Here is a 24,570-nt window from a genome sequence, read left to right on the forward strand (position 1 = left end):
CTGTGTGTCCAGACTCTTCCTGATCTCTGTCAGGATTTGTGCTATGGCTGTTTCCCTGGGGAACCTGTGCCAGTATCCATCTCTGGGAGAAGAACATTTTCTAACACCCCAGCTAAAGCTCCCGGACACAACTTCAGGCCATTGCTCGGGTCCCGTCCCTGTCACCACGGAGATCAGCGTCTGATCACACCCATGGCATTGCCTGAGGGAGTCTCACACCAGTGTCTACCCCAGATCTCAGTGCAGATCTCGTTAATATGTATTAATCAAATCTAATTAACCTGCCTTGCACCAGCACTGCTTGGCTACACCTGCAGGACGCCCTAGAGGGGGGTCGTTCCACCGTTCACGTTCTCTTTTCCGTACAGCGCTGGTTACACGTGCAGGCTGTGCCGGGACACGGCTGCCATCCCGCCCCGTCCCATCCCGCTCCCTGCCGTCCCTCACAGGGCGCCGTTATCGCGGGCAGCGCCAGCCTGGCGCGGCCGGAGCCGCTCCCGCGCCGCCGCGGCCTCCCCGCCCCTCAGCCGGAACGCGCCGCGCGGGGCCGCGTTGCGCGGGGAAGGGCGCGCGGCGGCACCGGCGGCCGCCATGGCGGTGGACATCACCCTGCTCTTCAAGGCCAGCGTGAAGACCGTGAAGACCCGCAACAAGGCGCTGGGGGTAGCGGCGGCGGGGGACAGCGCCAGGGACGAGCTGCTCAAGCGGGGCACCGCCCGCTCCAAAACCGACTTCACCAGCAGGGCGCGGGAGGTGGTGAGTGCGGCCCCGGGGGGAGGGCGAGGGGCAGCCGGGGCCGCCGGCAGCGGCTCCTCCCGGGCGGGCAGCCCGGCCCTCACCGCCGCCTCGGAGCGTCCAGCGCTCCCCGGGGAGAGCGAGCGGGCCCCGGAGTCGCCCGCAAAGAGCCGCGGGGCAGCACTTTCCCACACGGGAGAGGGCTGGGAGCGCGGCGTGAGAGCCGGGGCCCGGCGCTGCCGCGGCGGCCGGGGCCGGCTCCGAGCCCGCCTGTCGCCCGCGTTCCCCGCGGCGCGGCCCCTCCCGGGGCTCTGCGGGCCGCCGGCTCTCCTGCCGGGGCTGCGGTTGTGTCCGTGCGGATCCGCCGCCCCTCCGGCCCGTGTGTGCGTGCGCACGGCCGATTCCTCCTGCCGGCTGCCACGTAACAGAGCGCTGCCATAGCACACGCGTTCGTCCGCGTCTGCAGCGCTGCTCCCTACACGCTGCCTTTGGCGTGGTCGCTTCCGCTGTCACACGGTTTGGCAGTTAAGTGCCAGCCCTAGGCAGATTACATGTACAAAGGTCATCGGAAAGTTTTAAGACTTGCAAAGACAAACACTGAAAAGTTAAGGAATTACAGAGGTGAAAGATGATCGGCATTGACAGCAGTCCTCAGTCCACAGTCGTTCTGTAAAAACAATTTTGTTGCATATTGTTTTCCTCCATTCTGAGTCAGAGGCAGGGCTTGAATAACATATTTTTGATAAAGCACTGGACAGCATGTTGGAAAACTAAGGAACTCTGAGGAGACAGACTTACAGAATGGATTTGCAAGTTTGGGACTAAATGAGAAATGCTCAAGTGGTTTATGGTAGCAGAGGAAGCACAAGGAAATATGAGGTTTTTAGGTTCCATTCTAGATACTCGTTATAGCCACAGATTTGTTTGTTCCCTCTGAACAAGCCTTTTGTCCCATTGCCACTAGTATTTTCTGTGTCTGGATTTTGATTCATCCTGCTCAGTTTCTGTGTCTGTATTTCAAAGTATTTGCAGTCTCAGACTAGGTTTATGCCAACCTCTTCCTCCCCTCTAGTTTTTGCTCCCCCTTACCTTCCTACTACCAGGGCTTCTTTGCTTTTGCCTATTCCCAAATATAGTTTTGTTTTTTAAAGTTCTATTCATACTCAAGCCTACCCACACCTCCATCTTCTCCTTGCCCTGTTGTGGTCCTGGGCAGTGATAGCATGCTATAGCCATGTCCTTTTTTTCTGCCCTGGTTCTTTGGCTTACCCCTGTTCACAGCTGCTGCTTCCTGTTGATCCCAGTTTTTTCTCTGAACTCCTCACCCTTTCTGAGTTTCCTCAGTGCTCTATCCAGACAACAGAAAGGACAAAGGCGTGGAGAAGAATGTCTTGTTTCATTTGTAAGAGCATCAGGTGAAGTAAACAGCTAGTGCAAAGGGGGATGAGCTGAACCGTCTGAGGGGAATAATGTTTTTGATTAATGGTACTTATATAAACATGACTTTGGAGAAGAAGTAAAAGCTGCAGTGTGTTGCTGTGTGAACACGTGGTACCTGTTGACAGCTGGTCAGTGAGAAGAAGCAAGGTGGGCTGGCCTTGCTCTCTAAGTCCTGTACCTTTGAGACAGTGAGCCAACAACCCACCAGACCAATGTGTGAATAAAACATTGAAACTGCAGCTAGAGGAATAAGATTTATAGTAAAATAAATTATGAGTTTACCTGTTTGTTTCAGCCAAATACGGTTCAGTTTAATCATGTGTATGTCAAACCCTCTTTCAAATACTTTATTATAGCATTTTGATTAAAAGTTTAACTGCTTCAACCAAGACTGTGCACCTTGGCTTGGAAATGTAATCTTTGGCAGATGCATTAATTCTTTAATGTATTTATTTTTTAAAAGCTCTCAAAAAGCTAGTGAATTCCTGTCACTGTAGAAGTCTTTTGTTTATTTTTTAATCTGAGGAAGGTATCAAATGTTTAACTAGTGTTGTCTATAAAAGTTTTAATGATCAACACTGGTCAGAATCCATATAGGATAATACTAAAGACCCTGAATAAGCTACATTTAGTCACCATTTTCTTTATGCCTTACTTGGTTGCAGAATAGAATATTTCAGTTGGAAAGGACCTACAACCATCATCTGCTCTAACTGCCTGACCCTTTCAGGGTTGAGCAAAAGTTAAAGCAAGTTATAAAGGGAATTGTCCAAATTCCCCTTGAACACCGACAGGCTTGGGGCACCAACCACCTCCCTGGGAAGCCTCCTCTGATGTTTAACCACCTGCTCATTATAAAATGTTTCCTAATGTCCAGTCTAAGCCTCCCTTGGCACAGCTTTGAACCATTCCTAGTCATCCTGTCCCTGGATACCAGAGGGAAAAGATTGGCACTTCTTTCTTCATGTCCTCTCCTCAGGAAAATGTAGAGCAATGAGGTTGCTCCTCAGCCTCCTTTTCTCCAAACTAGAGAAGCCCAAAGTCCTTAGTGCAAGTTCTCCATCTGACATGCAAATGTGGAAGTAGTGAAATAACAGAGTCTACACAAAGAACTACTCCTTTCAACATTATATTCTGTGTGGGTTTACATAGCATCTTGCAGGTAGAGCTGTGCGGATGCTGCTTGTGGTCCGGGCTACAGAAGGAGCAGCCAGTTGCTCACAGCTGCAACACAGCTCGAGTGTGGGACTGGACAGGTATTCAGCTGTAGGATCAGAGATCTCTCTAGCCCAATGCACAGAGGTTTTGTATCACATAATTAAGCTGTTTGAGCACTTTGCTGAACTGTATTGAGTGATAGAACTATCATACATTGAATGTTCTCTTTCTCCTTTCTGCCCCTGAAGGACTGTGACTTTTGCTGTAGGATCCAAGGACTGTGGAAACTTCTTTGGGTTTTGACTTCTTTGTATACAGTCTCTTGGTGATGTTTAAGAGGGAAGATTGAAGGTGTTTAGTGTTTGGAGGAGAAGCTGTAACAAATTCTAACCAGTAATTGTAACCAGTAATCCTACACAGCTTCTGTATTTATGGTAAAGGTTCATTGGACCCGGGAGATAAAGTTATAAATTTCCATTTTACATTCTCAAACGTAACATGATATTTTAGGTGGATTGAAGGAGGCTCAGAGAATGTAGAATATAAGAGTTTTGCCTTGAATCAATATTGTGTGGGGAAGCTGGTTTAGAGATGTGTTTTGGTGTTTTGTGTTACTCACAAGAAAATATTTCAGCATTCTGTATTAATTTGTATTTTTTTTGAAGCTGGCTATTTTATGCTGAGGTATACTGTATTGCTGCAGTCTCTGGGGAGCTGATGAAGGTTTTTGTATTTGAGACTAAGTTCTTAACACAAGGATGTTGCAAGCTTATCTATAACCATGGTAAAGTTAGTTGCAGAGACTGGTGTTGTTGGTGATGTCTTTAAACTGTGATAAAATTGTTCCATTCATATAAATCGAAGATGGCTGTTATGGCTCTGAGCTGTTGAAAGGATTTTCTTTGCCCTGGCATTGACCCATCACTGTTTATTTGGTTTGGGTTTTTTTTTTTTTTTGTCTGTCAGCTGCCATTGTAAAGCATTGGGCTGTCTGATATGTAATGTGACTTACGTTTTTTTATGGTGAAAATTTTCCACCTCTCAATCTCTTCATAATCTGCATAATGTCTAGGACCAGGTAAGAAATTATTGTTAAGGATCAACAGGATCCTGTAGCTACAGGAAAGCTACAGTTACAGTGATACAGTGACAGACTTTCCATTACTTGCAATTTATAAAAGACTTATAATTCGTTATGCGTATGTTAGTGCTTTTTACTGAATGAAAACAAATGCAGGTTTAAAATGCACTATCCAGCATTACTAAAGTTTGCATTTCTTCATACTTTTATATAGGCTTATGTAGTTGTTTGATCCTGACTGGATGCCAGGTCCCCACCAAAGCTGCTCTATCACTGCTCTCCTCATCTGGGCAGGAGAGAGGAAATAGAATGAAAGGCTCATGGGCCGAGGTAAGGACAGGGAGTGATCTCTGAGCAATTGGGTCAGGGGGAAGACCAACTTGAGTTGGGGAAAATGAGTTTAATTTATTACCAGTCAAATCAGAGGAGGATAATAAGAAATAAACCAAAATCTTAATAGCATTTTCCCCCCACTCCTCCCATCCTCCCAGGCTGAGCTTCACTCCTAGTTCTATACTTCCTTCCCACCAGTGGCACAGGGAGACAAGGAGTGGAGGCTGAGGTCAGTTCCTCACACATTGTCTCTGCTGCTCCTTCCTCTGCAAGGGAGCACTGCTCACACTGTTCCCCTGATCCAGAGGAGGGTCTCCTCTACAGGAGACAGTCCTCCGTGAGCTGCTCCAGTGTGGATCCCTCATGGGATCCACACTGGAGCAGCTCACGGAGGACTGTCAGCAAAACTGCTTCAGTGTGGGCCCCTCTCTCCACAGGTCCTGCCAGGAGGCTGTGCAAACTTCCCATGGGGTCACAGCTGGCTGCAGGCATCCACCTGCTCCACCATGGAGTCTCCATGGGCTGCAGGGACACAGCTGCCTTTGCTATGGTTTGCACCAAGGGCTGCAGGGGAACCTCTGCTCTGGCAGCTGAAGCACCTCCTGCTCCTCCTTGTGCACTGACCTTGGCGTCAGCAGGGTTTTCCTCTCACATGTTCTCTTTCTCCTGCAGCAGTTGCTGCTGTGCAGTAGCACTTTTTCACCCCTTTCTTAGCTCTCTTATCCCAGAGGCACAGCCACTGTTGCTGCTGGGCTCATCCTTGCCCAGTAACGTCTCTGTCCTGGAGCCAGCTGGGATTGCGTCTTCTGGACACGGGGGAGGATTCTGGCAGCTTCTCACAGAAACCACCTCTGTAGCCCCCCACTACCACAACCTTGCCACACAAATCCAATACATTTATTCCTTGGTGTGGTGTCAGGTTTGGGATTAAGCTAAGTGATTGAAGAATTTTAAAGATTAGAGCAGAAATATTTAAGTAAAAGAAATGGGCTTGCAGTAAGTGCTCAGTGACAAACATAAGCAGTTCAGAGCCCCAGTTTATGTGACACTGGTTCACGGCTTTACAGTGACTTAAGTCTGTTTTGTATGTTTTAAAAGATTGTCAGTTTTACAAAGTATTTGGCATTTGAGCTGCTGTTTTAGGACGCTATTAGGAAATGTGACTCCTAAAGGTCTTCCCTTTTACTTTCTTATGTCACATGAAAGCAATTGGGAATATCATCTGTCGAATATATTTCTTAGATATTTGAAAATATAGAAGGAGCAAGAACTTTTTATGATTGCTGACTGTTCAATTTGTGTTGGAGAAATGGAATCAAAGCTGATACAGCTGATAAACAGAAATAAATATAAATGAATGATCAAGCAGGATTTCATGGTGGATTTAATTGCAGTCTTGAATAAAATCTGTTTTACTTTGGGAAATCATCTTATTTAAGGTTTTGGAAAAAGCTAAAAATGGAAGAGTTGGAACACAAATTATTCAAAAGCAATATCAGGCATATCTGAATAAATATCCTTGAGAATGGAAAATTTGAAAGGTTAAATGCTTCTAAATCTTTAAGTGCAAAATTTCAGAATGATCAAATATCCATGTTTGAAGCTGTTGAACACATAAGGACGCCAGATTCATGAGGCTTCAACATCTGTTATTCATATAAGTTCTGTGTATGGATTCTGTAGGATGATTAACTGATTCTTGAAAAAAAAAAAAGGTACAATAAGCCAATACTCACACAAAAATTATGTTCAGCTGCTCTGTACAAATGTGTAATGAGGAGGAAAAATCCCCGCATAAAACTTGTCTCCAAAACTAGTTCTTTTGAAAGCCAGAACAAATGACATTGAATATAAATTTTAAGCAAACCTTTTAATTACAAGGCCACTTGACTTCTGTAGTACATTGCTTTGGCTACACATAGGGCAGTGGTGACTTTATAATTTTGTTTTATATTTCAATTTTTTATGTAAAGCAGCTATTCATGTGTACCTGTGAAAGTCCAGCTTATTTCATTGTTTGGAATGCAGCCTATGGGATAATTTAAAATAGCAGTGCTATTAGAAGAGATGGAGAGCTGGTTTTTTGTCCTTGGTGCCAGATTTGAGATATTCCTGCAAATCTTTGTACAGACTGGTATTGAGAGTATTCCTCTAGGACAGAAAAAGGTAGGAGTGTGTGTATATGAGGTTACAGTTTATTAATTGCCACCGTCACTGCATTAAATAAAGCCTAAAAAAGACATGGGGAATACCCAAACCAGAAACTGGTCCCTCAAACTGACTATAGAGGACCGCCTTGAATAGCATGACGTAATTGCTGACATAGGACAACTAAAAGGGAGTGTTTTTAAACATATATACTTTCTGATCCCTTTCAGAGTGTTCAGGGTTGTTTGAAGAGGTACCAAGAATAAAATTGAGCCACTGAAATGGTGTAATGTACACAGTGCTAGTAGAGAAGACAAGGCACTTGCTGGAAAATTTCTAGGTGCTTACAAATAGAAAGTTTGAAAAATATTAGTAGGTCAAGTCTCAAGATCTAGATTTCAGATGATTCCTTGTGCTTAATACAATTCTAATATGATAAGCAAAATGCTGATTTTCAGACTGGGAGGTCCACAGGCTTTTCCACTGCCTACTAGTTCCAGATAGATCATAACTCCAGTGAGTGGCGGGTACCCACTTGATGCTGGGAGTAGCACTATCCCTGTTCTAAAAGTTAAAGGTATAGAAAAATAAAAATGCCAAATATTAAATGTTTTATTGGCAATAAATTATTGTAATTATTATGATGCTGTTTCTGAGTCAAGGTCAGGTTGGTGACTCCAGAATGGGTCAGCTTATATATGAGCTTTTCAAAAGACTGGGAAATACCCAAAATAATGGAATAGTCAGTTTGCTGTACGAGTCAGTTTGCTGTCCCATCTTTTATGAGATGGGACATGTATTCTCCAGGTCTAAAACAGAACTGAAAGGGACTTAATCCTTAAAACTTCCATATGCAAGAGTGATAGCATTGTGGGCTAACACAGGCAGAGCACTAAAGACTGCATGGTCATCTAGTGACCTGCTTTTGTTGTAATTGAATAGCTGTTACTTACCAGTGCTACGAGGGAAATGGCCAAAAATGGCTAAAGTTGTGTGCTTTAATGGTTTTGGTTTTATACTCCAACTAAAAAATTATAACCTGATTTAATAAGGCTATTTAATAAGATTTTTTTAACTCTGCTGATTGCATAAGAATAACTCCCATGAGACAGTATTTGAATGTGGGGGAAATATATACTGTTTGTGGTGTAGCCAAATTAGAGTCTTTATTAGAAATGGATGACTGTGCCAAATTTTAGACAGTGAGTGATTTCAGTTCACTTGACTTTTAATGAGAGATAAGGTCTATTAAATGGGCCCATTGCTGAGGTCATTAGGATTAATTCCTTCTTCTCTCATGAACAGTTAATGAACAGTCGCTCTTTCCCCCAAAGTTCACCGATGATGTTGCATTTTGTACTTATATACATGCACATGGGTTTCCCTCCCCCATGTTGTAGACAGAAAGTATAATTTTAAATTGTACTTTTTCAAATAGGGAGTTACAGCATATTGCTGCCTATTATCTCAGATTTATCTCTTCCCCTGTGCAAATTACAGTTAATGTTAGTTTTTTATGATGAGCATTTATTGGTTTTACTTCTCATTCCCTTCATCCTTGTTAGAGAAGTTTAGTCTGAGAGACGGAAGGGAAAGACAATAATTTTAATTAGTAGATGAGAAACATATAAAAAGCCGGTTAAGGAAATAGCAAAATAAAGATTGGGAAAAAAAAAAACCAAACTGGGAGAAGAATGAAATGCTGACCTTGTTCAGTACATTAGGACTAAATGCCAAATCACTAATGTTCCCCATGTGATGCTTCTGGTTTTAGCAAAAGTCACTTCAAAAACAGTGAGGAGGGTATTGGCTGGCCTTGGGGAAAAGTTATGAACTCCTACATTTTGGGAAATGTCTCTGCAAATGTCTGTCATTGTTTCCCCCTGCTTTGTTTGTTTGTTTTAAAGTACATTCTCAACTCCATGGGAATTAGTTTTTGAATTTAACAGAACAGCAGGATTGAAAGTTGGCTCGGGAGACAACTTTCCTTAGTTGCCTGTTAATTTTGTTTTGACTAACTGGACCTCATGTGGTGCTGAGGAGTCCAAAAGTGTATAGCACTGCCGTTCCCATTTTGAGGATGTTGTCTTCGTCCTCACCTCACCTCCTTCCAGGCTGGTTGTGGGAGGTTCTTTCCTGGCTTGGAGCTGGAGGAATTGTTGTATCCTGCAGCTGGTAACTATGAACTCTTTCCTGATTGTGGTGTTCTGTTAAGCTGACACCTTTTGCAAGTTCTTGCTTTTTCATCCTCCCACAAATAAGGATAACATTTGTGGAAGTTTGTAGAGCATGTGGAAGTGCAAGAAAGCTGAGGTTTATCATGAGTAGCCTTCTTCTTTTCTTAAACATAATTTACATTAGCATAACCTCTGAAGGAGGAAGATGGGCTAGGGGCAAGGTGGTGGGCCTTGAGGTGTCTGAAAAGCTGGAGAGATACAGTGGAAAAGATAGACAACAGAAAGTGTGCAGGCATAGTTGGAAGAAAATTGAGTGATCAAGGTTGTAGAAGATATAGTCTAATATTAGAGGTAGAGATATGAGGGAAGAAAAAAGACTGAGTATCAGGAAATTGTATGAGGTTGTGATATAGTTCATCTAAATAGGTAAGAGGAAGGGAAGTGGAAGAAGGGAGAAAAAAGCTGGAACTTAATATTTTCAGGTTACTGAATTTAACTGATGCATTTATACTTTTTGCTGTTTCACTGAGTTCTTTATCAAAGATTTTGGAGCAAGAACAACTCCTTATTTGAGTACTTTGATGTACTGCCATTGCTACAAGCCTTGGGCTGTATATTTATGCGTTTTGAAATATAATCTCTTGTTTGGGACAGAAATGAACATAAAAATAAGCAAATGCAAAAGAATATCAGTGTAATTTATTAAGTAATGCCACTGCAGGGTTTATTTTTCCAGCTATTAATACTGAGGGCAAACAAAGCTAATTTCCCTGGAAGTTGGTAACTTCAAGGTGTCTGATTATTCTTCTCTTCTTTTTTGAAAATAGAACAAGTTTGGTGAATAGCAGCCCAGAGGAGGTCTTAGCTGTGACACTTCCAGCATCCTGCAGTTCTTTCTGTGCATGCTGTATCCTGCTTCTTCTCTTAGGTAGAAACAGATGTTCTTGGACACTGGAAAAGTAACCTCTTTTGTTATCTTCTGCTAAATTGAGTCTGGGCAAAGGAGTTTTCTCCTCGGTGACAATTATCAAACAGAATTTCTGAGTCATCACATATGTTAATTGGTTTAAACTCTGACGCATATTGAAATACTAATAAAATGGGGAGATATTGTTATTTAGGATGCAAATTAAGCTTCACAAAAAAAAGTTTAATCTCAGAGAACAGCTATTTCAAAACATAAGGATGTTTGAACTTCTCACAAAAATTGGTTACACATCATTGCTTTCAATGAGTAGTACTCACACTTGTGTTTTTGCTAATTGAGACTCATTTTGATCATCAGGTTTAGTTATTGCTGTAATGCTGAGCTGATAGCTTGTGATTTTTTGGTAATGAGTCGATTAAGTTTTTGTGTGTTTCACCATAGATAAAAGGATACAATTTTTCAGTGAAAAGTTATGTAATTATATGCTCAGTCTTTGAAACTTCTATACTTGAAAATATTTTTCAAACTGGTAAATATTAAAACTTGGCATGATAGCTTCAGCAGTGAGAGCAATTAAGGGGTGAAAATTTGAGGTATGAATAATTTCCAGTAATCCAAGGAAAATGTTCTTTAGTGTTAAAAATATTACACTGTGCTGTAATTGCATAGAATGTTAAATGATGGATACTTTTTTGAAAATGCAGGTTTCCTGGCTTCAGGGTGGTGTGTCAAAACTTTCTGTCTGGCAGAATATTTTACAGTGATCAGGTGTTTGTTGTCTCTTTTTACCCTTTCATTCTGACTCTGCCTTCTCTTTTGATGGAGGTTGGTGATACCTGTAGAAAAGTGCATGTGCTGCCTCAACTCAAGTTTGCATCTATTCCATTTCTGCAGGTATTGTCCACCATTTGAAAAGCAAACAAAACAAAAAACATGTACATTTAAATGTAATCCAACTTTCTTTCACTCTTTGATTTTGCACTATTAATGGATTGCTTGTCATTTCACACTGGATATTTTTTTTAATGGACTTTTTTTTTAATGGACTTTTAGACAGTTTTGAATATGGAAGTAATTTCACCTGTTCTAAATTGAATATTTCATTTCTGTATAGAAATTTCTGTATATGCAACTGACTGGTGTTTCCCACCTCTCCAATTTTTCAGCTGTGTCGGAAGAGTGAAGTGGGTTTCAAGTGAATGGCGGTGGAGGTTCTGTGAGGATATCCATAAGCTCTCAAATGTTTTGTTGGTTAATGGTGGAAAATAAGGGAAGGGGTCTTGGTTTTACTCCTAAATTCATTCAACCTCTAATGTGAAGTATTATTCTAATATTCTAACTAGAATAACTATAATAAGGTAATTCAATAATTTTTTAAATTTCTCTTATGGTAAAAAAACCTAAGGCCTCCAGTGTTTAGTCAAGGTGAAAGTAAAATCTCACTATATTTAGAAGACGAGAAATAATCTTGCTGCAGGAATTGTGGGGATTCCTGGAATAAAATACACACCTGAGGCATGTCAGGTAGAAGAGGAGATGTGAAGGGAGCATCAGGTTGTATGGGAGCCCCCCATGAGTGCCTTGGGGACTCCTCCCTGGCTCTGTGGCAGCAGCGTGCCTGTGAGTGCCGAGTAGCCAGAGTCACCAGCCTCCAGAAAAGGGGAGAGTTGATTAAAAGGGTAGGAAAACAGGAGTTTGTCAGTTATGGGTTAAAAACAAGGTGTTTGGTGGTTTGGGGAGGAAAATAGACTCTTGGAGTTCTGAGTTATAAATGTCTTGTCTCATCTGCTGGTTTTTAGACTGATGGGTAAAATCTGGACGTAATTGCATGATGGAATTTTTTTCTTGACTATTTCAGACGATTTGGATGTTTTGAAAAACAAATTTGAATTCCCAGGACTTCTGAGATTTCTCTCTTTTAAAAATTTCTAGCCTTCCTTTGAGTGTTTTTGGGTGAGCTACTGGTCTCACTTTTCCCCTATCACCAATTTAACAAGTTTTGTTTCCTGCTTTTACTCTAGTTCTTTCCTGGAAAAGAAGGAAAACATTCTGTGAGCTGTAGAAGAACATACTGCCCTTAGGACACTTTGTGTGTAACATACAGCATGTTATACATGGTATCTGCCTTTTTTTATTACTTGTTCACTTATATTAAAATAAACACTGATATCAAGCAGGTGTGAAAGACAAACATGTAGTGGTGATGAAAACCATTTAATGATTAGTAGAGAAGCATATTTATTGAAAATAAAAACCATGTCTAATGGTGACTTCTCGAAACACTACCATGTTGTGGTATTTGCAGTGCTGTATGTCCTGTACAGTAGATATTGTTTAAAATTGCTTGGGAACTGGAGCTTGCAATAGTGAGCTTGGAATGTCCTGCAGATAATTAAGTTGTGGTCAGGCCTTACAAAAATAAAAAGTTCTCGAACTATGATTTTATAAACATGCTACAATAACATTTCTTTATATTTAACAGTTTCTTATAGAAAGCTGATACTCTCACAAGGCATTGACTAAAGGTAAAACATCAAGAAAGAAAAAATATTAAATTAAAACTTCACTAGGATGTTGACAGTTGGCTTGTAATATTAAACAGATGTGTGTGTTCTTGGGATACTCTTCTTTCAGAACCTTGTTGCATACTAGTTTTCAAGTGACAGCTACAAATTTTGGATTAATTCAAAATTCTTCTTTCTTCAGTTGTCTTTGTTCTATGTTTTCTTTGGGTCTATTCAGCTGGACAGTGTGGTGCCAGCTGCAGTTTCTGCCGTGATATTCAAGGGAAAGTGTTCCTCTGTGTGGGCTTAAATTGAGGCATTCCTCATTCAACTATATAAAAAATTATTATATATATGCAAATGTACATGTATGAAATACATGTATGTATTTCTTGGGCATGATATTACCTTTGCATGTGTCAGAGTGGCATTTATTGGTTCTGGTTGTGGCTGTGGTAGGGCACTGTGTGCGGTTTTGGCTCCTAGTAAATATTGCACATGGAAGCCAATACAAAAATAATGAAACTTAAGTTGTTATAAAATGTAAGCTTAATGAAACATAGAGGGAATGATCACTTAAAGAGAAAGTGTATAGTGCTATTAAAATGGCAAAATGTTGTGTCCAGTTCTGATGGCTCTGGAATTCTTTTTTACGTATGGGATGTACGTATCCTTATTGCTTCATACCAAAGCAAGGAATTGGAAACTGGTTTTCCAGATCCCAGACTGCTGCTCCAGTGACCTGTGACTCTGATCAGTCTAACCTTGGACTGTGCAAATGTATCAATGTTCTCTCTTCATTTTTAATAATAAATGAACTGATGGGAAACAAATCATGCTAGAATATTCTAAAGTAAAATAACTGTATTTGACTTCACAGGATGTCTACTACACAAGTTTGTTGCTTATTGTGAAGTAAGCAACCACTTTTTAATGTGGTTTTTTTTTAATTGTCAGGTTTATTTTCCACAGATTTCAGGGATGAGTGATGTACAAAGATGGTTACTTTTATGTATTTATTTATTTATTTATTTATTTATTTATTTATTTATTTATTTATTTTTAGTACCAAAGGAATCAATATGAAGTGATTGTTGATTAAATAGTGCCATATCACTGTAGTCTGCATACTGACTCCATTTAATATATGTGAATAGGAAATCTTTTTTTTTTAATGATTGTGTAAAGACACAATGATACAATGTAATGTGAAAGAGACTAGCTTGTAAGAATATACTTTATTTTTCTTGATGATGTTGCTTTCAGTTCCCAAAATTTTTAGCGCATTGTGGAATCTGTTAAAGTATAGATGGGAAATACCTATGGGAGCTCAGATACAGTTTCTTACAGGTTTTAATATTGTGTAAAGGACTGTGCAGCAAATACTTACTACAGATAGTGAAAATGTGAAGGAGAAGAAAAAGGAAAAAATATAAAAGAGCTAATTAGTTGGTCTAAAAATGTGACGTGGTGTAACTTCTTATATTCTATTTTCTGATGTGTTACAGCATGCAGAATGTGTGGTGCTACAGCATGGCTATTTCACTTACTTGACCATTTCTTCACAATTTTTTGTCTAAAAATTACAGTAGTTTCAGGAATAGTATGTGGATTTCCACAATACTCTTGAAATACTTAAATTTTATATTTTAGGGAAATAAGGCATGTGTATTTTTGAAGGAAACTGTTGCTTACAAGGAAGGACAAGAAGCCTTTTCTATATAGCTCTTAAGTAAAGATTGAGACTTAACTGAATTATGCACCTCATGCAAATTCTGTATATGAGTATTATTTTAATTTTAAAGAAATACATTCAAAGAAATGTATTATTTTAATTTTAAAGAAATACATTCAAAACATCCATTAGAGATGTGGGGGAAGAAGATAATACAAATTTTGAGTAACATCGCATGCTCGTTTCAAAGACCACTTTTATTTGCTTATAACATGGTTGCTACTGATGCTCTTACATTTAAAAAAGAGCTACTACTGCAGAAACCCATAGTCTGCTTGCAGGCATTTTATGGATTGAAGTGTTTTGAACTAACTGATTTGTATCAATCAGTTCTTAAAATGCAGCAGAACAAGTTTCTTTTTTCAGTGAGACTTGTTAGTTGTAGTGGGAGTTCTGTGTAGCCTGATGATGATGGACAGGATCTTCTGTCTGAGCAGGCACACAAAATAATTCAGTTATTAGAATGTGTCTTTCTGCTGGGGCTTTGTGGTGGTTGGGTCTGCCTTCAGATTTTGTCCCTCTTGTGGACGACTTTGAAATAATGTGAATAAAATATTAATCATGGAAATCGCACGAGATAACGTGTTTGTTCATTAGCCCACTCAGAGACAAAGGGTGTTATATTTACATAGCTCCAATTATCCTTATTGCTGGTGCTTGAATACTAAGGCTCTGGCAGCACAACTCCATAGATGTATGCCTAGATATAGATCCTACAAAGATAGCTTGTTTGACTGAGACTGTTGTCAGTGAGATATTGTTGTTTTAAACACAAATGTATGTTTTAACAAAAAATATTTTCTTATTGGAATTTTATAAGGAAGAGGATTATTGTAATACAAAGAAACTGAAACTCTCGAATAGTAAGTTGTTTGGAATTAAGTTTCCTACCCCTTTTAAGACTATGAACTGAACTTTTAGATTGCCTTCTGATTGCATGGTGTGTTTTCTGCTTTAAATTGCTATTACAGTAGCTCTGAGAGTCCCTAACTGAGAGCAGAGCTAGATTCCATTTGCAGAGTGTTTGAACTGTTAACTGAGCAAGACATTGAATGATGCAAGATGAAATCCTGGTTGTACTGAAACAGACTGCAGAGTTATGGTTGATTTAATTGAAGAAAATACTGTGCAAAAAATTCTTAGCTGAGTGAAAGTTTAATGCTTGCTCATTATTTGTTTCACATGTTATCTTGACTAAGAATGAGGATGAAGGCTCAAATAAGAGATTGTGGAAAAAGAAGTCTTCTCTCAAGTGTTTTTAAAGATTTTTTTATTAAGACTTTTTTGTTTGTTTGGTTGGGGTTTTTTTGCAAGAAAAGAACTGATTTATTTGACACTATTCAAATATTGTTCACTTGGGTCCTAAGAGAGCTTTCCCCAAATGGAGAGGCATTATGAGTAAGGACACTTCTAATTTGTGTCTCTTATTTGTATTTCCAAAGATATGCTGTATCCTAAATCAAAATAATTCTGAAAATATTTATTCATAACAGTTGTTGGGTAAAACTAGCAATTTTCTGAAAAAATGTAGTTTTGAAACTCTTTCTGAGTTGTAGCAATTAACCTACATGCACATTTATAATTCTAGAAAATGGACAGCATATTACATTCAAAGACTGGATCTGATAGACTCAAATTGCTTAAAACATCAGTTATTGAAGATGTCCCCCTGGGACTTTGAGAAACTATTTAACAGATGAAAGTACATTTTGAAAAGTCTGACCTTACAGGCAATCATAAAATGAATCAAAACAGTTCTTTCCTCCCCTGAAATTTACAGAGCCCATCTGTATCTAATCCAGTAATTATAGACTGAGTTCAATTACCTTTTCAAACTTGGAGCAGACTGGAGACTAGGCAGTGAACAAACATAGGGTTTTGTCTAGACCTCAATTGACCACAGTCTAAAACTTGAATTTATATCTAATTTTATTTTTAGTGTAGCTTGATAGTTTTTAAAGGATTTATTTTGCTACCTAGTTGCTAGATCATGAAGGTTTTTTTGTTGACTTAGTGTTTATGGTGACATTTTTTGTTCCAGTGAAGTTAATAAAATGGCACCAAGTCCTAAAAGTTTACTGTATAAATAATTTTAAATTAAAAAAAAATGGATTTAACAGTTCTTTTGAGTCTTTAATATTGTCACAATCAAATTATGAAAGAATCTGAACAAAATTATGTAATTTAATGTCTGTACTTATATCCATATATTTAATATTCAGATTGAAACAGCCACCTTTGATGGTTTTGGCTCTCTTAGAAATATGGACCCTGACTACCTGACTGCAATATTACCAGTAGTTGACACAGATTAGAAACTGTGCTGAAAATAAATTTTCAGCTATTTTTTAAAATTTATTTTAGTTAAAGCAAGTAAACTATCCGTTCAGCCACAGGCAGTGTTAGAGAATACATACATAGCTACAAGTTGTAGCAGTTAGTGTAAGTTACCACTTTGACCACCAAGTTGAAGCCTAGGCATCTTTTAATATTATCCCACAAGCAGAACAAACCACATAATATATGATATAATATAATATACATCTTGTGAGAGGAATCTCGTACTGCATTCGCTGTCTGACATAATGTTTCCAACGTGTTGTTACTCGACATAGGGCAGTTCTGAGCAGCCTTCTCTTGGCAGGCATTCTTCACAACAAAGCTGTGCAGTTCTCAGAACCCAGTGCAGTGCGCAGGACTGGGGTTCTTACGTTTCCTATCTCTTGGGTAGCAGTGGAGGAGCAATGATTAAGGACAGAATAAATGCTTTATTTTTAGCTTTTAATTGTGCAGTGTGCTTTTGACAGAATGGCATTTCTTGGCAAGTGAAGCCTATGATAATTACTGCATTTAGTTTAACTTACTTATTCTTAATAATAATCAGTATTTGTAGCAGTTGCTGTAATTAGTTAAGAATGTGGTTCATGGTGACTTCCAAGTCAACACGTATTTGATGAATAAGGCACACTGTTCCAGTAAGTAGTAAATTCGACATGACAAGCTGGAGTCTTTTGATGTTTAATTGGCTTTCCTTGTAACACTTGAGGAAAAAAATGATCTAATGAATGTTGCATTGACCATAAAGCTGAAGCCCAAGAGATTGCATGGAATGTATTTTGTCTCCATATTTTGTAAGCATGGGAAAAGCTTTCTAATATTTCTGTTTTGGCGTGGTTTTTTGGGTGGGAGGTGTTTGGTTGGTTTGGTTTTTTAGTGTATAGTAGTTTTCTGGATGAATGATACTGTTCTGAAGAGGTAATATGGAAATGTATAAAATTATATTCATAATCATAATCTTAAAGCAAAATTTGTAGTAGTATATTATCAGGAAATGTAGTAGTATATAACATCAGTCTGGTTTGTTGTTTTGCTTTTTTTCCCCTCTCAAAAAAGAAGGACTGTCATGCACTCAGAAATCAGGAAATCCAATTTAAAATTTCAGTCCTTCATCAAAATCCTGTTTACAAAAGCATTGAGAATTTCTATATTTCTCTCTGCCTTAACTCCACATCAGGAGCCAAGAAGATCTTTCAGCTGTTGCTAATAGCAAATGTCATCATCTGTTGCACAATCATATTCATATTAGTAGATTTATCATAGAAGCTATGACCATAATCTGCTTCCAGTAAGTCCTCTAGCCCTGTCTTTTCTTCCTCCTTATCATTATGACCATAAGAAATAAAATTCACTTAGAAATTCTGTTTAAGTTTATGCTGCCATAGATTGTACCACCAGCCTGCAATGGAAAGTAGGGATGGTTGATGTAAGTTTCTGAATTTTTAATAATTCAGAAACTTACAGCTGTGTTGCAGCTTCATAGGAAAAATCTGCTATGACCAGGATGCTATGACCTAGAGCCTGCAGGTTACCTGAAATGAGAAGTCTAGATTTAGCACTGTGTTTTTTTGGATCTGGATAATTTTAATTCTAAGGGATAGTGACACTACTGACCCAAATTCTAAGGCTACTAACAGCAACTTCAGAATTATGCTGGCTGCAATAGACAGATTTTGTGTTACAGGAAAAAAGACTATTTTGTAGTCTCAAGATTTTTCATGACCACATCAAGTGTTTTTCCTAAGTAATGGTTGGTTGGTTCAGTTGCATCTCTTTGCTCATTAGAAAAAGGACTTTGTTTTGTGACTGTTGCAAGAGACTGCTGTTGATTTTCAGTTGCATTCTGAAGACTGCCTGATAGATTTTCTGCTGTGTGTGCATTGCATACGCTATACTTGTAGTGTAAGATTAAAACAGTATTTTACAAAAAAATTGTGTTTTTAGTTTATTGGAAAGAGAAATTTTAAAAGTAGAAGCATTTGTCCTTTGTGCTTCATGGCTATTTGTGTTGGCTGTTTTCAAACCGGGTCGCTTGCGTCAGCTCTTGTAATTGTACGTGTCCCCTGTCTCGGAGCAGGCGCTCCAAACCTGCAGAGAGCACACATCTCTTAGCCGCCTCTGTTCAAGGAAATGCATTGAATTTGCCTTGTTAAGATCATTTTTAAATCTAAAGGGAATGATAACTTTATTGTAATCCCTGGTATTAATTTTGAAAAAAAACTGCGGTTCTTTAGGAGTCATCCTATTTTCTCCTGTTTCATTTATTTAAAAGAAGTAACTTTCTTTTGTTCCTTCCAGATCTTTCATTTCTGATGTGTGCTTTTCTTTCTGGTTCTGCATATTGTATTTTGTTAGGTTTCTGTTGAAATCTCTTAAAATTTTAGTGCCATTGATTTCTTATTGTTGGTATTCTTAATTTGCACTCTATTTGATTCCTTTGTTACTATATTTATTTTCTGATTTTTTTGGCTGATTTTCTATACATTACAGAATTAGTAGACACTTTTTTATTTAAGTGGTAAGAACCGGTTAACTACAAGCAGGATAATTTGGTTACCCACGAATACCTAGTCAGTTGTTTCACTTTCTGCAGTAGAAGGGAGGCTTTTTCCTCTTGTTGCTGTTTGATTTGTTGTATAAGACGAAGGAATTCAAAGTGTCTTCCATGTGAAGCTGAATCTTTATAAGTAATTTTTCCTTTTTCTTTTTTTTTTTCCGGTCTTGTGCAGCAATTGTATTTTGGACATTTTCCTTTTCTTGACTCCATTTGTGACATTAATTAGTATTAATAATGGCTACTAATGAAGCAGTAAAAATATGCTTGTAGTCATTAAAGTTATGCTTTTAAAAAACTTTCTAATGGAAAGTCATCAAATAATTTTAAATAAAAGAAAAATTATGTTGTGTTACTTAAGCTACATAAGAAATCACAGTAGACCTAATTTGATACAGTGCAATGAGATAGAACTAAGCAAGGTTGTGTGAGTAAAACTTTCTACTTCGACATGGGTTTATTTTCCTTCCCTTCATTTTTCTATCCTTACTCATTTTTGTCTCTTCCATGCTTACTGATGCTGTAGTCAGACACTTGAGTTGCTTATGCAGGAACCACATTTGATTTGTTCTGTAGGGGAGTGAAGAACATTCAGGACAAAAAAGATGAAATATCTTCAAACTAGTTTAGATATCCTGACTTTAAGGATACACTGCTGCTATACAATGTGTTCAACAATGTGCTTTTCTGTTGGTATGACATTAGAGCTACAGGCATGTGAAATTGTTTTGTGTTTCTGTGGGGAAATTTGTAATTTTGGAATGCTCTGGTTCTAATGCTGATGTGCCAAGGAGTAGAACATGTTATTAAAACATGAGGTCAGGTTAACCCTCTCCTTCCTAGCATATGTATAACATAAAGTGTTTTGTTTAGGCTATTTTGAACACTCCCAAGGATAGGATTCTGCGTCCTAAGAGATTTAATAATTGCTTTGGGAGTTTGTTTCTTTCCTGTTTAAGTGTGGAGTTCGGGTATTTTTGCTTTTGTTTTGGTTTATTACCCTAAATAAGGGTCCTGCTCTTCCAGTACATGCTAGGCTCTTGTGTCTCTGATATCCATCTCTCATTTGCACTGTAATTATATTTACTGCTTTAGCTTGGGTGTACCTTACTTCTCATGTTTTTTCACTCTTTACCTCAAACCATGACCTTCTGCTTCTGTTTCTATTCCCCCTTCCGTCTGCAATGCTTCCCTTCCTTCACTTCTCAGTGTTTCTCTTATTTTTCCACACTTGTGCCACAGTGAGCTTTACCAGCTCTTGTTCCATTTATTCATACAGTCAGATATCTGCTTGACATTTACCACTTAATCTTGACCAATCTCTGTATGATAAATTCTCTTTCTAGTATTAAGTTTTCGTGTTCTAATTGTGATTCATAGCCATAACATTTTTATCTTAAAGTTGCTAGTGAGGTGGGTCCTCAGCAGGGAGGTACTTCATGTTTACCTTTCTCTCTTCCTAAGCTCATGTCAGTGCATGAGCAGATTACTGAAATACTGATGAAATGTATTTCAGTAATACTGACTCATCTGTAATGCAGAGCAGAGCTGTGGAGCAGTGGCATGACATTTGTTAAATCAGGTGTTTGTAACCCAAATAGAAAGGAAAATGTAGTATCACTTCTGTCCTTGATATGAGAGACTGCTCACTAATTCATGTAAGAGCTGTGAAACATTGTGGCAAATTGCAATAGCATTTTAGCCTAACCTTGAGTGAAAACTGTAGACAAGCCAGTATCCATCTTACAAGAGATATTCCAATTTCTCCCTATGCTTGTCTGCTGAAATACAAGTATTTCTCACCCAGTTGTTCTGTTATTTGCCCACACAATGCAGTAGCATTTAGCTACTGCAACCCAACCTGGGCAATCTATCTATTATGGCAAAAGACAGATGTAACACTGATTTTTTTCACTGTGTATGGGTTGATGAGATACAGTGGAACTGTTTGAGAGACACTTAGTATTAACACAAAACATCTTAGTAAGGGCTTAGTCTGTAAGCTTCTGCACAGTTTGTGTGTGTTTACTTCTTGACACGGTGGTGGTTTAGTTACTTGATGGTTCCTTCTTGCTCTACATGCTACAGCAATGGCGTTATGGATATCAGCAGAAGGTTGTGAAAGGAAGGTCTCTATGAAAATGCTAACATCTCTGAAATGTGTGTGCCCCAAACTGCTGAAAAACCATGACGTTGCCTATGAAATAAAAAGTCAGACAAGGGAAGGTAGTCCCTGTTTTAGTCTCTCTAACAAGAGTGTTTCAGGTAAAATAATGACTCAAATTCATTTTGCAGGGTAAATATTTTAATAGATTTTTGGCTTCTGAAGCTCTTCTGATTCATCAGAGTTTACAGAGTAAGCACAATCTTTTTCATTGCACTGGTGATTTCTGTGATCTCAATGTGCTTAGGTGCTGGATAGCCAATGCAGCTCTCACTGCAAAGTCCTTGTGAACAGGAATCTCTCAATAAATACATATCAGTGTCTCTGCCACCATCTTGTTTCCCAAGATTGTCTCACAGCTGGCTGGGCACTTAGTAATTTCAGAATGGAGACCGTGTTCCTTTCCTGAGCAGCCATGGGCATAATGCTGTAGTTTACAGCCCTCTCTTCTTGGAGACCCTTTGGAGTGGACTGCTGATTGGAATGCAGACTTAATGCAGTAGTATACAGTGGTGGTATGTCTCAGTACTGATGCTATTTCACTTTATTTCAGCCAGCCCTTTTGTTTCCTTTTCTTGTGTGTCTTGGTTTTGCCTTAGTTTTTGTTTGTTGGTTTCTGTTTCTCTCCCTATTTATGCACCCTGTGTTTTCAGTGGATGTGTACTATCAAAAAGCCGCCTATTATGTGAAGTTGTGGGTTCCTGTGAATTTGAGACTTTCTAGAGATAGATAAAACGCTTTCAGAAATTAGTAAAATGTTGTAGGGAATGGTAGCCAATTACAGGATATGGGTCAGTTAACTCAGAGACGGGAACAGATTTTTGTGTTTTGAGGTGTCTTGCGTGATCTTGCAAAGTTCACTTCAGTGAGTCTCTTTTGGCATTTATATTACAAGCCAAGCTTTGTTATGCCCATGTGAGCCTTGGTTTGGCTGAGTCTCCTAAATCAGTCTCTCCTACAGACTGAGTTAAGAGAAGGAGACCAGAAGCTCATATCTCTTGAGGTTTTCAGTGTTTGTCCTCTGGCTTATGAACAGTTACTAGAAACTTTTAAGCAACTTAATTTTCTTTCTCTTGTTTGGTAAAGTGTGTGTCACTGTATAATAGATAGAATAATTGAGTTCACAGTTCAGTTGTAAATAAGCCTGAACTTCATTAGTTTTTTCATTACTTCCCTGATAGGATTTGATTATTTTGTATTGGTATAGTCAAGGAAGGCTTACGTGGTGGCTTACATATAGGTTATATAACCACCATAAGTGCCACAGAATAGTAAAACTGTAAAACATACAGGAATTAGAGAAATTAACTGTATAACTGTAGTTTTTTGATAACGTTTCCTTCTACTTTTACTATTTTTTAGTATTTTTCACAACTTTACATGGGTATGACAGATGTTCCCACAGGAAACTATTTCAGTCTATTGTGATGTGAATTTTTTTCTAGATTTTGGGCTGTGTTTTTTGTTTTGGTTTTACATTGTAAAGTACATCAGTGTTTCCTCATGTGAACTGCAAGTTCTCTTCCTTGCTTTTTGAAAGTACAAAAAATGCTGTTACTCTTTTAACTCTTACTTAACTGACCTAGAAATCCTGAATCAGTTTAACGTTGAATTTCTTTATGTAGCACAATTGTTGTTGAGGGTCAGCATGCTGGAATGTTTCAGGCAAACTTGTAAATACGTAGTCTATTGGAACCACTATTTCTGAACATTTTTTTAGCAATGCTGATATATTAAATGCTTTCCAGTTTATGCATTTTTATTCTTCTCTGCTACTCCCAAACTTTTTATATGAGAAACTCATAAAAATTTTTATTCTGTGTTCCTATTGGCCTTGCAATGTCAAAGCAATTTCTCATGATTGTTCTCATCATTAAAGATGTTTAATATATTTATTTTAGCTTTTTAAATCTAAAAATCCTTAGCTTCTTTTTTTTTCAATGATTGGCATTTATATCAAGGGAAATTAAAACTCAGATATCTGAATGCTTTATTCAAATTGGTTAAATGAGTATGATTAAGTTGTAAGAAGTAGCCCATCAAGTAAAATCTTACAATTGCATACAAAGCTGTCTGTTGAATTAAAAAAACAGAAACCCAGCTTTCATTTGCAATAGCACTGTTCTGATTTTCATTAGATAAATTATGTTTTACTCTATTTTGTTTAAACTCTAGATTAATTTCTATGGTTACAGCGGATATAAATCTCTAGATTGCCTTTAAAAGGGATTGTTTATTCAAAACAGGACTGACAGTCTCTCCTCAAGAGAAGCTATTACTTAATTTTATTTTTCTAAGTTTAAATGCTTAAAAAATATTTGTAATGATACCCCAAAGGCATCATAAAAATGTAAAAATAATTATACTCTAAAATTACCAAAATTACAGGAAGTGGACATTTAAAAAATCTTACTGAGATTCATGGCTGAGAAAAAGTGAGGCAGGAAAAGTGCCTTACTTAACAACTTGAAATTTTGTCAGGGATTTCACTTTCAGTGATTAAAAATAAATGTCTGAATTGTCAGTATTACTCAGATGTGAGAGAATAGCACTAATTTCCCTTTTAATTACAGCTAAAACTTACTCCTCACAAATTCTGCAAGTGCTTTCTAGAGAGAAATTTTTATGTGACTATTTTTTTCAGGTAGAAATTATTCTCCCCATGGTGGGGGCATTTTTTTTAATAGGCAAAACAGCTGGCAAATACTCATCAGCAGATGAAAACCAGCCCAAAAAGCATTTTGTGATGAGTAGATCCTGGGGTTCAGAGATACTTGTTTTGGACACTTCCTGTGTTATCTTGGGAGTGTAATGGTCATTTGGTAGTTAATGTAAATATGGAAGGGCACTGTGCTCTAAATGAAGGGGTTCTTCTCTTGGACTTTGGTCATGTCAGACGATTCTCGAGTGGGAGCAAGATAAGATGTGTTTCTTCTGTGATGCTTTTATTCCCACTTCAGCCCTGATAAACTTCTAGCCCTTGCTGTAGAGTTGAGAGCCTGTCATGGTTTGCCTTGATAACAATTTTTAAGACACTCAGAAAGGGACAGGATGAAGGGAATTGTATAATACTTGAATTTCAGATTGGCTGTTAGTATTCCTCTCTGGTCCAAGAGTTATTAAAAGGCTGATTTTTTTTAAGGCTATATTTTTACTCACCTCAGTTTGCTGTAATAAGGACTAGTGGAGAAGAGTTATTTTCCCCAGGGATGGAGGACTTTTTTTTTGGTGTGGTTCTATTTCCTAGGTGCTCTAACAAAGGAGTAGTGGCTTGCT

General features: G+C 38.4%; 1 protein-coding gene across 2 annotated transcripts in view; it reads left to right on the top strand.

Annotated features, from left to right (window-relative positions):
• The first annotated feature begins 564 nt into the window (after positions 1-564).
• Positions 565-24,570, top strand: part of STX18 (syntaxin 18) — a 61,633-nt gene continuing 37,627 nt past the window's right edge. The window contains exon 1 of one of the 2 annotated variants that reach the window (XM_084204674.1): positions 565-756. In XM_084204674.1, the coding sequence (XP_084060800.1) occupies positions 592-756 (165 nt within the window). In that variant the 5' untranslated portion in view covers positions 565-591. Of the gene's footprint in view, positions 757-12,061; positions 12,118-24,570 lie in introns of those variants that run through there. The other variant, XM_084204672.1, reaches the window with a different exon arrangement.

Source organism: Fringilla coelebs, assembly GCF_963513975.1.
Source record: "Fringilla coelebs genome assembly, chromosome: 4".
NCBI classification, from domain to species: Eukaryota; Metazoa; Chordata; class Aves; order Passeriformes; family Fringillidae; genus Fringilla; species Fringilla coelebs.